Source organism: Dryas octopetala, chromosome 2 (assembly GCF_963921425.1).
Source record: "Dryas octopetala chromosome 2, drDryOcto1.1, whole genome shotgun sequence".
In the NCBI taxonomy this organism is placed as follows: Eukaryota; Viridiplantae; Streptophyta; class Magnoliopsida; order Rosales; family Rosaceae; genus Dryas; species Dryas octopetala.
The window spans coordinates 31,278,977-31,293,387 of record NC_141367.1 but is presented as its reverse complement, the minus strand read 5'-3'; the positions used below and the strand labels follow the sequence as shown (position 1 = coordinate 31,293,387).

The window sequence follows — 14,411 nt, the reverse complement described above, 5'->3', positions numbered from 1 at the left end:
AAAACCCATAAAAAGGTGCGTAAGTGCAGAACGTTGAATCACAAAATAGTGATGGCCTATACAACACTGTCAACACACAAAAAAAAAAAAAAATGAAGGAAATATTCAATGTAATTCCTAGCCTGAATTTCTAAATTGAAGCCCTGAAAGGCTAAATATTTCTTATCTCATGTTATGAGAATTTCCCTGCATTATTCAACTAGATTTGGGCATCGCAAACGTTATAGTCGCCATGCATAGGGTTGGAGGTAACAAAACCATGGTTATTTAGCCTGATTCCTTGCTGATAGAAAGGATTTAGAGCACTCGGATCGTATATTTGCATCTTCCATGCATCTTTTTGGTCTCCATATCCATAACCATAACCATTATTGTTGTTGAAGCATAAAATGCTTTGTTGAGCAGGCAACATATTAATGGAATCTTCTAGCAGGCTCTCCCAGCTCTCGTCAACATCTTCAAACTGAATGACTGGCTTCCCTTCCTCATCATCCCCATCAAACTGAATCAATGGCTTCTCCTCCTCATCATCCCCACCAAACTGAATCAATGGCTTCTCCCATTTTGTGCTAACAAGGATATGATCCCTTGGTAGTACCAAAACTCTATCTCCAACATCGTCCTCTGCTGAGCTAGAGTACTCCACCAACGATGATGCTGATGAAGTTGGTGTAGACGATGAGGACTCTGTCAACTGCCACATACCATTGAGGAAATTCTCCAGAGCATGAATTTGGATATGTGGGATTCGATCTATAAAGGGATACTCGTATGATCCACACAACCCCATAGCCTTACACCACTTGTAAAACTCGCATAGTTGATTGGCTTGCACAGCTGCCTTCTTGAAATCCCAAATGCTAATATGCAACTCCTGTATGGCATCTGAAACAGACTATCCAGAACCATAACAATTTCTCTCCGAAATATTGTGTAACACGTGAAGCTGTCTCTAATGATATGCTTCATGGCCAATTGGACCAGGAAGCCTTTTGCTGCTGGTCCTGTTGGTCGGCAGTCCATAACAAGGTCTATGAGACTCTGCAGCTGTGGCAGCACTTCGAGCATTCGACCTACTTCTGTCATTTTCTCTGATAAGCTCTCAAATTGTGCTTCTTCTTCTTCATCTTGCTGTTGTTGTTGTTCTTCTTCTTCTTCTTCTTGTTCATGGTTTGCCTTGCTATCCAACCAAAAGCAATGAAGAGCTTCATCAAGGAGCCGAGCATATGATCTAATAAAGGCTGTGTAATCTTCAGAAGCAGAGGAAGACTGATCACGGAAGTGACATTGGTTGAGAGTCATCAAACCGTTCGATCGTGTCCAGAGGAGCTCAGACCGAAACGGGCTGTCATCCGGCACTGAACGAAGCAGACGGTGGAGGAGAATTAGACACTTGAGCGCAATCCGCCAACAGCGAGTCTTGCCAAAACGGCGAGTGAAGCTGAGTGAGAAGTCTTTCAATGAAGCCGGAGAAATAGAGAAGATTTTCAAGAGCTCCTGAATGTATTTTTCGGGCAACGGCAAGTCGTCTGGAGCTGTTGCTTTGATGATGATGAGGTCGACATTGCAGAAGCCTCCAACTGTGGCGATCTTGGCGTAGCTTACAGAGCTGTGCTCTCTTAGAGCAGTGCAAACTTGCCGAAATCGCCTCTGCATTTTGAGAAACAGAGGCAGAAACAGAGACTCTCTGTTTAGTATGAGATCAGTTTGTTTCAGGATGAGAAATGGGCCTAAAATAAATATAGAGGGATGTGAAGTCGGAGGTTTCTGTGTATACTATGACAATTTGCTGTCTTCGGTAAGATCGAAGCTACAACTACAAAGTCTGTAACTACAAGAAAATTAATTTAAATATTAATTTTTCAATCAGCCACCAAGGAGGAGGCTAGTGCCAACTGCTGCCGATCAATATATGATAAGGGAATTCTTGTCATGTAGAGACATGTATGTGAGATAAATACAAATGGGTTTCTTGATTTCATCTTTGGTTGATTAATTTACTGCGAAGATTCTTCTAGAGAGAATTTGAGATCATTCAGAGCTCAGAACTTGGTTTTTTGTGGTTGTCAGGAACAAATAAGCCAGACTTAACAACATTAGGTCGTAATAAAATATCATATATGCAAAGTAAAAAGTGTACTTGTGATTTGAATAAGTTTACTCTCTCTAAGTGGTGGCATGATTTTTATCGTTACCATTTATTTCAACAGTTTTCCTACGATTGTGTAAAATAATGAATGAATGGGTTTGTTTGTACTTGAGGCATGCATGATTGTTGCATATGCTTAACTTATTGCAATGCATGCAGGCCTGGTTGAAAGAAATGATACAAGGAAAACGAAAGTTGAATGTACATATCAATTGTTGGGGTCCAAAATTGTCCAATAGTACTTAGCTTTCCACTATGTTTATTGTTTAATGCTTTTTCACTGGTCTTGGTCAATTATTTTGGGGAAAAGCAATTGGGCAGTTGCTACTGCACAGAGGCTTGAGAAGATGTAGAAAAAGCTTGAGTCGACCAGGTCTCCTATTCCTGACCCTATCAGTCAATTTGAAGTGCCTTTCACGCAAGTATAGAAAATTGCATGAGATTTTTCTTCTCATTAACGCATCAAAAAATTTAGAAAATAAAAGAAACAGAAATGACGTGGTATGATATTATGCATTTGCCATTCTGCATTAGAGAAAAAATCGTGGGGTATGATATGCCGAGTTGTCTCTGTTAATGTTATGTAGGAAATGTGGACGTAGATTTATTTGTTATACTCAAATATAAAATTTGGGATCCATATCCCACTGCCTATTGCCTAAGCTATTTTTCTTTTCTTAAACATGTCGTTTTCTGCCGTCTGTGGTGAAACTTTTTACTCTGGTCCCTAGTTCAGGCCCTTACCTTGTCGTGTTCTGCTTTGTTGGGCCTGGTTGCCTTTGGGCTTGGGCTTTCTTTGTTCCTCTTTAGTCTTTACGTACCAAAACAAAGTCAATGCCGCACACCCTCCAGGGCCCATTGAAGCTCGTGAGCCTTACTCCACAGGAATGGATTTCATCCAAGAAGGCAAGAACCAAAGACTCTCTCTCTAGTTAATACTTAATAGTTATACTTGACTACCACAAATATTATTAGATACACCTGACATTCTCACTTTAATATGTGATTCTACTGTACTTGGCTACTGAAGGCACTAATAGAGATGCAATCGTAATCTAAGATAGGATTATATGTTAACAAAATATGAACTCAACTCTAGATAAAATTCCAAGTCAACAGAGACTTGATGTCAACGCAGACAAGTCGTACAAACCCACCTTGGCCGCCATTAAAATAGCAGCAACCCAATAAACATTTCACACGACAGCAATCTCAAAGAGTTTAATGGCATGAATCGCAAAACCATGCCTACCTTGTTCCTCTCTATCCCGATCCTCATCCTCTTCATCCTCTCAAACCCACCACCATCCTCAGCCCAACAGCAAACCCTCTCTGCCTTCTCCTTGTCGGACTCCCCATGGAGTCCAAAGCAGAACCAAACCCTCCTCTCCCCAAATTCAGTCTTCGCCGCCGGGTTTCTCCCCCTACCCACTTCCCCAAACCTCTTCAACTTCTCAGTCTGGTACCACAACGTCTCTGCAGTCAACTCTGTAGTTTGGTCCGCCAACCCAAATGATCCGGTGGGCTCCACGGCGAGCCTTGTCATCACCACCGCCGGCGTGCTCCGCCTCAGCAACTCCTCTACCGGAACTCGAAACTTGTGGCCAGGAACTGCTTCTGCGAATCCCAACACCACAAAGCTCATGCTAGGCGATGATGGTAATTTAATTTACGGCAAATGGGAGAGTTTTGGTTTTCCTACTGATACCATATTGCCAAACCAAAGCATGGAAGGGAATATCACACTTTTCTCCAATAATGGTAAATTCCGTTTCTCAAATTCAAGCATACTAACTTTCAATTTAACCGAGGATTATCAGGAACTAGAGAACCCCTTACAGATGCTGGACTTCAAGGGCGAAGTGCAGCAGGACAATGAAGCTTCATTCATTGTCTCCGATTTTGGGACCGAACGACCCAGAAGATTGACTCTAGACAACGACGGAAATCTCAGAATTTACAGCTTCGATTCCAGCCGTAAAGAATGGACTGTTGTTTGGCAATCGGGATATGAGCTCTGCAAAGTCCACGGCATGTGTGGGCCTAATTCAATTTGTGTTAGTGACGGTTCGAGTTCTTCAACTTGTGTATGCCCACCTGGGTTTAAGCCAGCTTCGAATGGGTCGATCCAAGATGAAGGATGTGAAAGGAAAATTCCGCTTACAAATCTTGGGAACACCAAGTTTCTAAAGCTTGATTATGTCAATTTCACAGGTGGGTCGAACCAGACCAATTGGCTAGCCACTAATTTCAGCATCTGCGAATCACGATGCGTGAACAAAACCAATTGTCTCGGATTCATGTTCAAATATGACGGCAAAGGTTACTGTGTGCTTCAGCTTGACAGATTATTATACGGGTACTGGTCTCCCGGATCCGAAACCGCTATGTTTCTCCGGGTGGACAAATCCGAAACCGATCCAACCAATTTCACCGGCATGACGGAGTTGCTGGAAACGACATGTCCGGTTCAGATAAGCCTCCCTCTACCACCTCAAGAGTCTAATGCTACCACAAGGAACATAGTGATTATATGCACTCTTTTCGCTGCGGAGCTCATTTCTGGGGTGCTTTTCTTCTGGGCTTTTATAAAGAAGTACATCAAGTACAGAGACATGGCTCGGACTCTCGGCCTCGAGTTCCTCCCCGCCGGTGGGCCCAAGCGGTTCTCGTACGCTGAGCTCAAAGCTGCCACCAAGGACTTCTCGAACCTCATCGGAAAAGGAGGCTTCGGCGACGTTTACCGAGGCGAGCTGAGCGACCAGCGCGTCGTGGCGGTCAAGTGTTTGAAGCATGTGGCCGGCGGTGACGCCGAGTTCTGGGCAGAGGTCACCATTATTGCCCGAATGCACCACCTCAACTTAGTCAGGTTGTGGGGGTTTTGCGCTGAGAAAGGTCAAAGAATACTAGTCTACGAGTACGTCCCTAATGGGTCCCTTGACAAGTACCTCTTTCGCCCGGGTCGGGTTGTGTATTCGGACCCTGAGGAACAAGAGACGGGTGCGGGTGGTGTCGACGGCCAGAAACCGGTTCTTGATTGGGGGATCCGGTACCGGATTGCTTTGGGCGTGGCCAGATCCATTGCGTATTTGCACGAGGAGTGTTTGGAATGGGTTTTGCATTGCGATATCAAACCCGAAAATATACTCTTGGGTGACGATTTCTGCCCCAAGATTTCGGATTTCGGGTTGGCGAAGCTGAAGAAAAAGGAGGACATGGTGAGCGTATCTCGGATGCAGGGGACCCGTGGCTACATGGCGCCCGAATGGCTCAAGAAGGACCCTCTTACACCCAAAGCTGACGTGTACAGCTTTGGGATGGTTTTGTTGGAACTTGTGAGTGGGGTCCGAAACAACCAGGTTCAAGGGTCAATGGCTGAGAGTGCGGACTGGTATTTTCCGAGATGGGCTTTTGATAAGGTGTTTAAGGAGATGAACGTGGAGGACATTTTGGACCGTCAGATCAAGCATAGTTACGATAGCAGGATGCATTTTGATACGGTGAATCGCATGGTGAAGACGGCCATGTGGTGCCTCCAGGATCGACCGGAGATGAGGCCGTCGATGGGGAAGGTGGCTAAGATGTTAGAGGGGACAGTGGATATCACAGAACCAAACAAGCCCACCATATTTTTCATAAGCGAAGACTAGCCTCTAATTTCTGTGTACTAAAATAATGTCCCACTTTTTTATCCAAAAAAATAATGTCCCACTTTTTTATCCAAAAAAATAATGTCCTACTTGTCGCCGGCCCGTCGTTGGTTTTAATATTTTAGCTGTTGTATACTTGTATTTAAGAATTGTTTTTTTTATATTTTAATTTATGGTGCAAGTTGTTATCTTGTAATTTACTAATTTTTGACTTTCTACCCCAATTTGGTCCCTTTCGTCTCCCAAGTGCCAAAGGGCAGTGTTCGATTTTTAGGCCAGCTCGCAGTTATTATTTTGGTGTCCCAATCTAAAGTAGGTTGGGCTTTCGAATCCAATAGCCATATTTGAAGAAACCTACCAATGATTTATGTGTCTTTTAACACTTTTTGGTATGTTTGGATGAAGAAGTTTGAAAATGTAAACCAAATTTAAATTGACAGAATTTAAAATGATGGAATTGAAAGTTATATAATTTGTAAAATTTCTTATTTGACTAACCTATTAGACATGATAAAATTTGAAAGCGATGCAAGTAGTTGTATAATGGTGAAGTAGTGACAACAACAAATCAACAATGTAATCAGGGGTGGTGCTAATGGTGACAATGGTATGATGGTGATGTCGATGATGATGGTTGCGGCAATAGCGGTGGAGGCAAGGGTGTGGTGGTGGTGGTGGTGGTGGTGGCGGCGGCATCAATGTTAGTGGTAGTGAGGGTGGTGGTGGGGTGTGGAGGTAGTGGCAGTGGTGTTGACAATGAGGGTGATGGTAGTGGTAGTGCTGTAGTAGTAGGTGTGCTTTGTCTTAAAATTTTGGAAATGACATTTATTTAGATGAAAGTTAAAGTTAAAATTTATGACTTCCAAATTTCACTTTTTTTCCCACATAGAATTTTAAGATTTTCTTGTCAATGATACTAAACAAGGAAATTACAGTTTTCCATTTCTCAAATTTCTACTTTTAATGAAATTCTGAATTTAATTTCCTCATCAAAACACATTGAATTTAAAATTTATAGCCTCAAATTTTTTAATAAAATAATTATTTTGAATGATTATATATGAAAATATGGATTACATACTAACAAAATTTTGATCAACTAGCTGCTCGATAGATCCCACTAACATATTGTTCCATTGATCTACATATTGCTCTATTGTGTTTTGTGTATGTTAGTATGATTGCTCCACATATACTGTTTGTGACATGCATGAAGTTCATAAAAGCTTGGGTTTTATAAGTGTATAAATTTTTGTTTACACCTTAAATCATAGTCCAATCTCCAAAAAACTACAAAAAAAAAATAGCTACCGAATATAATTCTATTAAAAAGTTGTGATTGTTATGTAATCAGTAAATTTGTGAATAAGCAAAAAAATTGTTTGGCAGGTCACCATCGGTCAAATGATATTTTAACTAAACTTAAAATTTGATACGTAAACTAAAATAACTTAAAAAATTTGTATTTAAAATGTAAAAAGAGTTTGATTTAACTCAACGAACCTTTAATATACTGTATTAACAAATTCATATAGAAAAAGTTAAATCCCTACGTTTTTAAAAAAAAAAATTTCGAGATGTCCTATTGGAAATTAAAAAATAAATAAAGGCAGCCCATAGGGCGAGTCCCAGATACACGGTCTTAACAGGTTGAAGAATTGGGTGGCGGAGCCCAGAGGCTTAAGAGAAAATAAATCGAAGAAGAAAAGCAGAGTGTCCCACTGTCATTCATTCACTCACTTGATATTTATAATTCACAAACAAACAAGTCCATTACGAATTTTGAATGGAATAAAAAAAGCAAAGGTCTGAGGTCGCATGGTCATGGCGTTGAGATCGGACGATCGAAAGCTGTCGTTCGAGATTCTGAGCAGAGACAGCTCCCTCGATGAAGACGCAGCAGTCTACTTCCGCTCCAACTCAGATCCAATCCAATCCAATCACCACCACAACGACAAGCCCGCCCGAAGGAAACGCAAGAAGAAGAAGAAGACCACCACCACCTACTGCTCCATACCCGAGGACGTCGCCGTTTCGATTTCTCTTCCGGAAAACTCCAACCACACAATCAGAGAAGAAACCAACGAGATTTGCGGGAATGGATTGGAATTTAGTTACAGCGTTACTCAGACAACGCTGTGCTCCGCTACGACGGAGGTCATCAGCGATCCGGAGTTTCAGAATTTGCGCGCCGCCGCCGAATTGAGGCAGAGGACTGTCAATGGGACCGCTTTAGGGGGTGGAGGAGGAGCAGTCGTCGATGAAACTGAAACGGCGTCGTCTCGCATTGAAGGTGAGGCCAAGGAGGAGAGTGGCGTGGACGCGGGTCCGTTGGGTAAGCAAAGGAGCGAGCCGAATGGAAACGTGATCCCGAATTTGAAAACCGCCGAGTCGTTGGATTGGCAGCGGCTCATGGCTGAAGATCCAAATTGTGAGTCTCTTTGTTTATTTGTTTCTTTCTCTTATGCAATTTGCGCACGAATTTGTTGATGTTAAAATACAATTCGTCAAAATCTTTCTCCCAGATATGTTTACAGTGGACAAATCGCCCCTCAAGTACTTCATGGAGGAAATGTCAAATGGGAATTCATTGCGGAGCACAACAACCCTTGGCAATGAGAAAGAGCGAGAGAGAGTTTATGATACTATCTTCCGCTTACCATGGAGATGTGAATTGGTAATCTTAGCAACTTTCTTTCAGACTCTTATTAAAAAAAATGTGTATGAAACTTTGTCTCAACTATGACCAATTTTTGTTGCAGCTTATAGATGTTGGCTTTTTTGTCTGTTTTGATTCGTTTCTGTCATTGCTGACCATCATGCCAACAAGAATTCTGATGACTTTTTGGAGGCTTGTACATTCAAGGTTAGTTTTTTTTCTCCAGTCTTCCCTTCTAGATTCATGTCACCGAATTGGGCCCTTTCATTTAAACAATAAGAGTCATCCGGGTGCTACGATGTGCGAACCACTGGCATAAATTCAATTTTCATGCTGCAGTTGGTGTGTTTGGTTAGTTTAAATCATAATAAATGTGATATTTACAACGTAACCTAACCATACTTGTGGCAGGCAGTTTAAGAGGCCATCTGCAGAAGAGCTATCTGATTTTGGATGTTTTACTATAATGGCTTGTGGAGTCATTCTTTTGGAGCAAACAGGTTCGTAAGAATATGCTGCTTTGTTTATGGTTGTGTTATTCTTTCATGTAATGTCTTATTACAGCCAGTTCTCCGGCATTATTATAACCTGATCCCATCATTAGAACAAGAGTTGGATGAGGATTCTAGTTGACTATTTATTCATTTATTTATTTTGTTGCTTCAGATATCAGCTTAATATATCACATGATTCGCGGTCAAGGAACAATCAAATTATATGTGGTGTACAATGTGTTGGAGGTACTTAAGTTTATGAACCTATTATTTACTTCAAGTTATACACTTCCTGAGTTTTTTCCCTCTTCCGAAATTTATATATTTATTTTTATCAATCTTCTACCCTGGCTAGTGAAGGGTTATTACCACACTCAAGGGTCAATTGTTTGGCTTGTTCTTACATTCTACCTAGCTCACACACTCCTGTTAGGATTGTTCACTTATGATGAACAAGCAATGGTGGTTGCTATAATATCAGTCTTTCAGCTTTATATGTTGAGTCTGCAATAATTTGTTAATAGTATTTTAGCTGAAACTTGTGTATTACTGATTATTGCCCCTCCATACAGATATTTGATAAACTGTGTCAAAGTTTTAATGGAGATGTATTGAAAACTCTATTTAACTCGGCGGAGGGACTTGCAAGTTGTCCATCAGAAAACATGAGATTCTGGATTTGGAGATTCATTTGTGACCAAACCTTAGCTGTGGCTGCCTCAAATATCCTTACTTTTGAAAATGATCATTCATTTTCTTCAAGTTTTCTTTTTAATTTCTGTGGATATTCTTAGGATCCTTGACTATACGTACTTATTCATTCATTTATTTTATTAGCTCAGGCAATTACTTTGTCAACCTGCATTGTTGCTCACAACAATGCCTTGTGGGCTTTGCTGGTGTCCAATAACTTCGCTGAGATAAAAAGCAACGTGTTTAAGCGATATAGTAAGGACAACATTCATAGTCTGGTATACTTTGGTGAGTTAGCTTCTTACTATTATATTATGGTCTATAGCAATGATAATGTTGTTATCTGTTGCGTCAAAATTTAGTCTTAGCCACCGCAAATATTGTAAGCTTTCTGGCTGACAATAAAATAGCCACCTTTTCCGACAATTCTGCACTGATGCATTCCTGCTCATAGTCTAGTAATATGTGTCCATATTTGTGTATATTAGGTAGAAAATGGCAACTTCTTGGTTATTTAAGTACATGAATTGCTTGCTGTAAGCGATTCTGTCCAGGTTTAACTATTATGGACCTATACTTTTGCAGAGTCTAAACAAAAGTTTGGGGACCTTTTGGTTTGATAAAAATTTTACCTCATTTTTTTTGGTAATGGACAAATCATCATACTTGCTATATTTTGGCTGAGTTTAAGCTGCTTGTTTTTTTTTTTTTTTTGCTTTTTTGTCATTGAACTGGTGATTGATTAGTATGCATTTACTGCAATGTAAAAGACCATAAGATCATTGCATAATGCATGGTATCCCAAGTTCACTGATGATTCTTAAACTGATGTTGTTGATTGGTTGTTGTGCAGAGAAAATAGAATGTCTAGTAGATAGCCATATTGTGTGAATGATTACAGAAAAAAATAAATGAAAAAAAGAAGCAATACTTAACAATATGTATGTGCGTACTTTGTAATTAAGTGGCATAAGACTAAAATATTCATTTACATGCACGAGCATAACACTTGAACATTTTTCTCTCTGTTGCCCAAGGAACATGTCTTATGACTACCTTCTTAAACTTCAATGTGCATTCATAAATCTCACAAATTTTATTCAAGATGATGGTTATATTGCTATTTTTATTGTTGGTTTGCCTTCAGCATGGGAAGGACAAATCTACTGAATCCACATTTAATTTATTTTCAGCACGCTGGTGTAAATATTTAAAATGCTTATTTAATTTCTCTCATCTTTCTGCATTTTGTGGTTAAGAGAAAGAAAGGATGCCAATTTTTTATTATTTAGTGTTTAGTTTCTTTCTATCTCTCTGGTTTAGTATTTTCATTTAGTCTCAAAATTTTTATTTTTCTTGTAACCAGATTCAGTAGAGAGATTCCACATTTCAGCATTTGTCTTATTCGTTTTAGCTCAAAACATTCTGGAGGCTGAGGGTCCCTGGTTTCAAGGTTTTCTTTCTGTAAGTTTATCCAAACATTTTGATGGGAAACTATATTTTCAAAAGAAGCATTAGTCTTCCACAGCAAACATTTTGATGGAAAACTGTTTAACATTTGGGTACTGCAGAATGCTCTCTTGGTATACGTCTGTGAAATGATTATTGATATCATAAAGCACTCCTTCATTGCTAAGTTCAACAATATAAAGCCCATTGCATACTCTGAGTTTCTTGAAGACCTATGCAAGCAGGTAATGTTTTGTCCAAAGTTGTAGATGATTTTCTTATTTCCCATAATGAGTTTAGATCAGTCCATAAAAAATTAGTATGTGTAGATCATTAACTTATGGGTCAGAGTTGCCAGAAGAAAAAAGAAGTGTGGTAGAATAAGGCAAGAACTTGTGCTAACATATGGTTGACCTGTCTACTGTGTGGCCTTGTTGTATGTTTATTGTTTAATACAGTCATAGTTTGGGTGTAAAATGGCTTGCCTAGAAAGATAGAATATTCCAAGCTTGTATGCCATGGAAGCACAAATGTTTTGGCTATTAAACCTAATCAAATGTCTATCAGTTGTATATGTGAGGATAGTAAAGTTCAATATTTGTGCTTCAAAAATGTGTTTCAATGTTTATTTTAAATATGCATCCTTCTTGGTAGGAATGTAGGGATTGGGGAAAAGGTTTAATGTATCTTGGAATTTGGTGGCTTTATGATGGTTACTGGGATTTTATCATAGACTATTGAAGTGTCGGTCAGTTCCTGATATTTATTTATTTTTGGGTTTTCCTCCAGATCTTTGGGGTGACTCGATCTATATGTCAGGGTGAAATATTTTAGTCCATAGCAGTTTCCATTGATTGCACTTATGCATATTTGTATGTGCGCACTGCGCACATGCACAAGCAAGTCTTGAGAAAATTTGATTGTGTGTAGTACACCATATATAAATATGTGTTCTTTGCTTCTTGCATATTGATGATGTTCATTACAACATGATACACCGAGTACTCCCTTCCCTTATGGATTTTGTGTTTAGAAATCTGACCCTCTGTTTTATTCTCCTTAGACTTTAAACATACAAACAGAGGCTACAAAGAAAAATAATCTCACATTCGTTCCTCTGGCACCAGCTTGTGTGGTAAGCTTCTTTTTAACACTTGTCTTCATGTTGATTATTATCTTTTGAAGACATCCCCAAATTTATCTGGTAATTTTATATGGTAGATGACTTCTTTCTTTATATCTGTATTGAGAAATCAGTGGAAAAAATTATATATAGAGCTAAACAGTAAGACAGTGTATCTTTTGCTTTGCATTTAAGGGCAGCACCGAATTATTCAACTGGAAAATGCTACATTTTGTGGGAAAAGTTCTCTACTATCTCAAAAGATCCCATGTTGGGTTATTATATAATGGCATTAGGGATCTGATATAAGATTTGAGCTGTGTTGAAAATAAATAAGGCAGTCAATGTATGGCATCCATTTTGGTGAACCAGATGCAGGGGGGGAGGGTCCAAAATGGAGTTTTCTTGAACACATTAAAATATTCAATTTGGTTTGCGGGTACTGTTTCTATATTAGTAATTATATGATCATCCTTATGGGGACTATCACCTTTGTTTTAGGTCATCCGAGTGCTTACTCCTGTATTTGCTGCTCACCTTCCCTACAGTCCCCTCCCTTGGAAACTCTTTTGGATTCTTGTCCTGTTTGCCATGACCTATGTTATGCTGACAAGCCTCAAGGTATTGATAGGCATGGGCCTCCAGAAGCATGCGAGTTGGTATGTCAATAGGTGCGGAAGGAGGAAACACCATCTTCATTATGATTAAATTGTAAAGAAGGGGAAAGTATTTTTCACATATCAGGTTCAACTTCTCTCACTGCTAAGTATTCTGTTAATTCTGCTCAAGGAACGTTAGCTCACAAGTTGAAGATCGTGGTTCGTGGAATTATGCGTTAGACCATCAGAAGGGTGCATAGATAGTGAGTGATTAGGACAGCATAAGCTAGAGAAACTCATCATCTGGTATTCTCTTTTTGGCCAGAACATCATGTGCGTTATAGTCTAGTTATGCATGGTTATTACCATCCAATTTTGTTAAGAAAAAGGGTTACTTGTTGATTCAGGACGCCACTGTGTATAACAAAGGTAATGTCAGAGACTCACAATATTCCCAATTCTATAAATGTAAGGGGAGTGGTATCAACTATCATAGCTGATATATCATTCAACAATAATATGCTATTTGAAAGCACTCCCATAATCCATCGTCTTATGTGTCAACCGTCGAGCTTGTTTTCAACAGTCTGATTTTGTTCGATTTCTCTTCAACTTGAGGTTTTATGCATGCATGCATGCAGTATAAATTGTATAATGAAGCATTCGCCTTCTTTTTGGTTTTTGGGATAAATGGTAATGGAACTTTTTATAATACCATAGAGCTCTTTCAGATCACGTTGGTATTGAAAACTTAAGTAGTGGATTACTTATCTTTCAAAGAATTAATGCCCAAACAATGTTACAATGCTTTCTGTATATTCCAAGATTTTCGCTATATCCCAGGTTCTCAAATTTCAAACAAATAACTAGCTGCTCCAAGAAATAATTTAGGAATCAATCTGGCCCGAGAAACACTACACGGATGTTCAAAGATAAGATGGGCCACTGAGCTGGGAGGAATCAAGCTGGGCCGTTTCTGATGATAGAATATAGAAGCTCCCAGTAAGCATCATTAAAAATTGTATCTCTTTTCTTTTTCATGCTATTTTCAAATGCATTGAGAAGAATGATATGTGGGGTTCCATCAAAGTGATGGATTATTGGATGGTTAGTCCAATGATGATATGAAGAGGTTTCAAGACAGATAAAAATGAAAATGTATTGGTGACAGATAATTGTGGAAAACTGTGAGGTGCATTTTTGTAGCCTAATCACATATAACACCGCAAATTCTATAATTCTTGCCTAATCACATATATTTCTAGATTTTATAATGATTCAGGTTGCCAGTCCTAGGTCATAAAATTCATATCAAAATTTTGTGTATTCCTTGCATAAATTTAGGAATTTTTCAAGGAACACACTTTTACTTCCTTTACAAGAATTTATTAATAAAAAATAGGGATTCTTTTTAATATATATTTTTTGAAACAAAAAAGTTTAATGAGGCCATCAAAGTCAAAGACATATTCTTTCCTCAAAGTTCATATGTACCAAGATTTGACTTCCTCCAAAATCTGACTTATACCGGAATGAATTAAGGCCCAAACAAAGCTACAATGGATTTTTTTCTGTCTAAGCAGTGGCTTCTTATA

The 14,411-nt window shown here is 39.2% G+C and overlaps 2 protein-coding genes and 1 pseudogene across 2 annotated transcripts; 2 read left to right on the top strand and 1 right to left on the bottom strand.

Annotated features, from left to right (window-relative positions):
* Nucleotides 1–59: 59 nt before the first annotated feature.
* Nucleotides 60–1,724, bottom strand: LOC147295684 (putative clathrin assembly protein At4g32285; annotated as a pseudogene).
* A 1,599-nt stretch (nt 1,725–3,323) lies between these two features.
* LOC147295683 (G-type lectin S-receptor-like serine/threonine-protein kinase At1g34300) lies at nt 3,324–5,986 on the top strand. Its single transcript, XM_086234335.1, has one exon. The coding sequence runs from the start codon at nt 3,379–3,381 to the stop codon at nt 5,797–5,799; it is 2,421 nt and encodes an 806-aa protein (XP_086090461.1). The 5' UTR covers nt 3,324–3,378; the 3' UTR covers nt 5,800–5,986.
* Nucleotides 5,987–7,455: 1,469 nt separating this feature from the next.
* POD1 (POLLEN DEFECTIVE IN GUIDANCE-like protein) lies at nt 7,456–13,528 on the top strand. Its single transcript, XM_086234088.1, has 11 exons — nt 7,456–8,230; nt 8,325–8,476; nt 8,562–8,665; nt 8,870–8,958; nt 9,125–9,198; nt 9,525–9,675; nt 9,766–9,933; nt 11,012–11,109; nt 11,217–11,339; nt 12,158–12,229; nt 12,719–13,528. The coding sequence occupies exons 1-11, from the start codon at nt 7,618–7,620 to the stop codon at nt 12,923–12,925; spliced, it is 1,851 nt and encodes a 616-aa protein (XP_086090214.1). The 5' UTR covers nt 7,456–7,617; the 3' UTR covers nt 12,926–13,528.
* The last annotated feature ends 883 nt before the right edge of the window (nt 13,529–14,411 follow it).

What these genes read in the sequence shown, in the direction of transcription:
- LOC147295683 (XM_086234335.1), top strand. Translation starts at nt 3,379, where the DNA reads ATGAATCGCAAAACCATGCCTACCTTGTTCCTCTCTATCCCGATCCTC.
- POD1 (XM_086234088.1), top strand. Translation starts at nt 7,618, where the DNA reads ATGGTCATGGCGTTGAGATCGGACGATCGAAAGCTGTCGTTCGAGATT. An exon ending in CATTCTTTTGGAGCAAACAG is followed by an intron (nt 8,959 to 9,124) that starts GTTCGTAAGAAT and finishes TTGTTGCTTCAG; the next exon opens with ATATCAGCTTAATATATCAC. An exon ending in TTGAAGACCTATGCAAGCAG is followed by an intron (nt 11,340 to 12,157) that starts GTAATGTTTTGT and finishes TATTCTCCTTAG; the next exon opens with ACTTTAAACATACAAACAGA.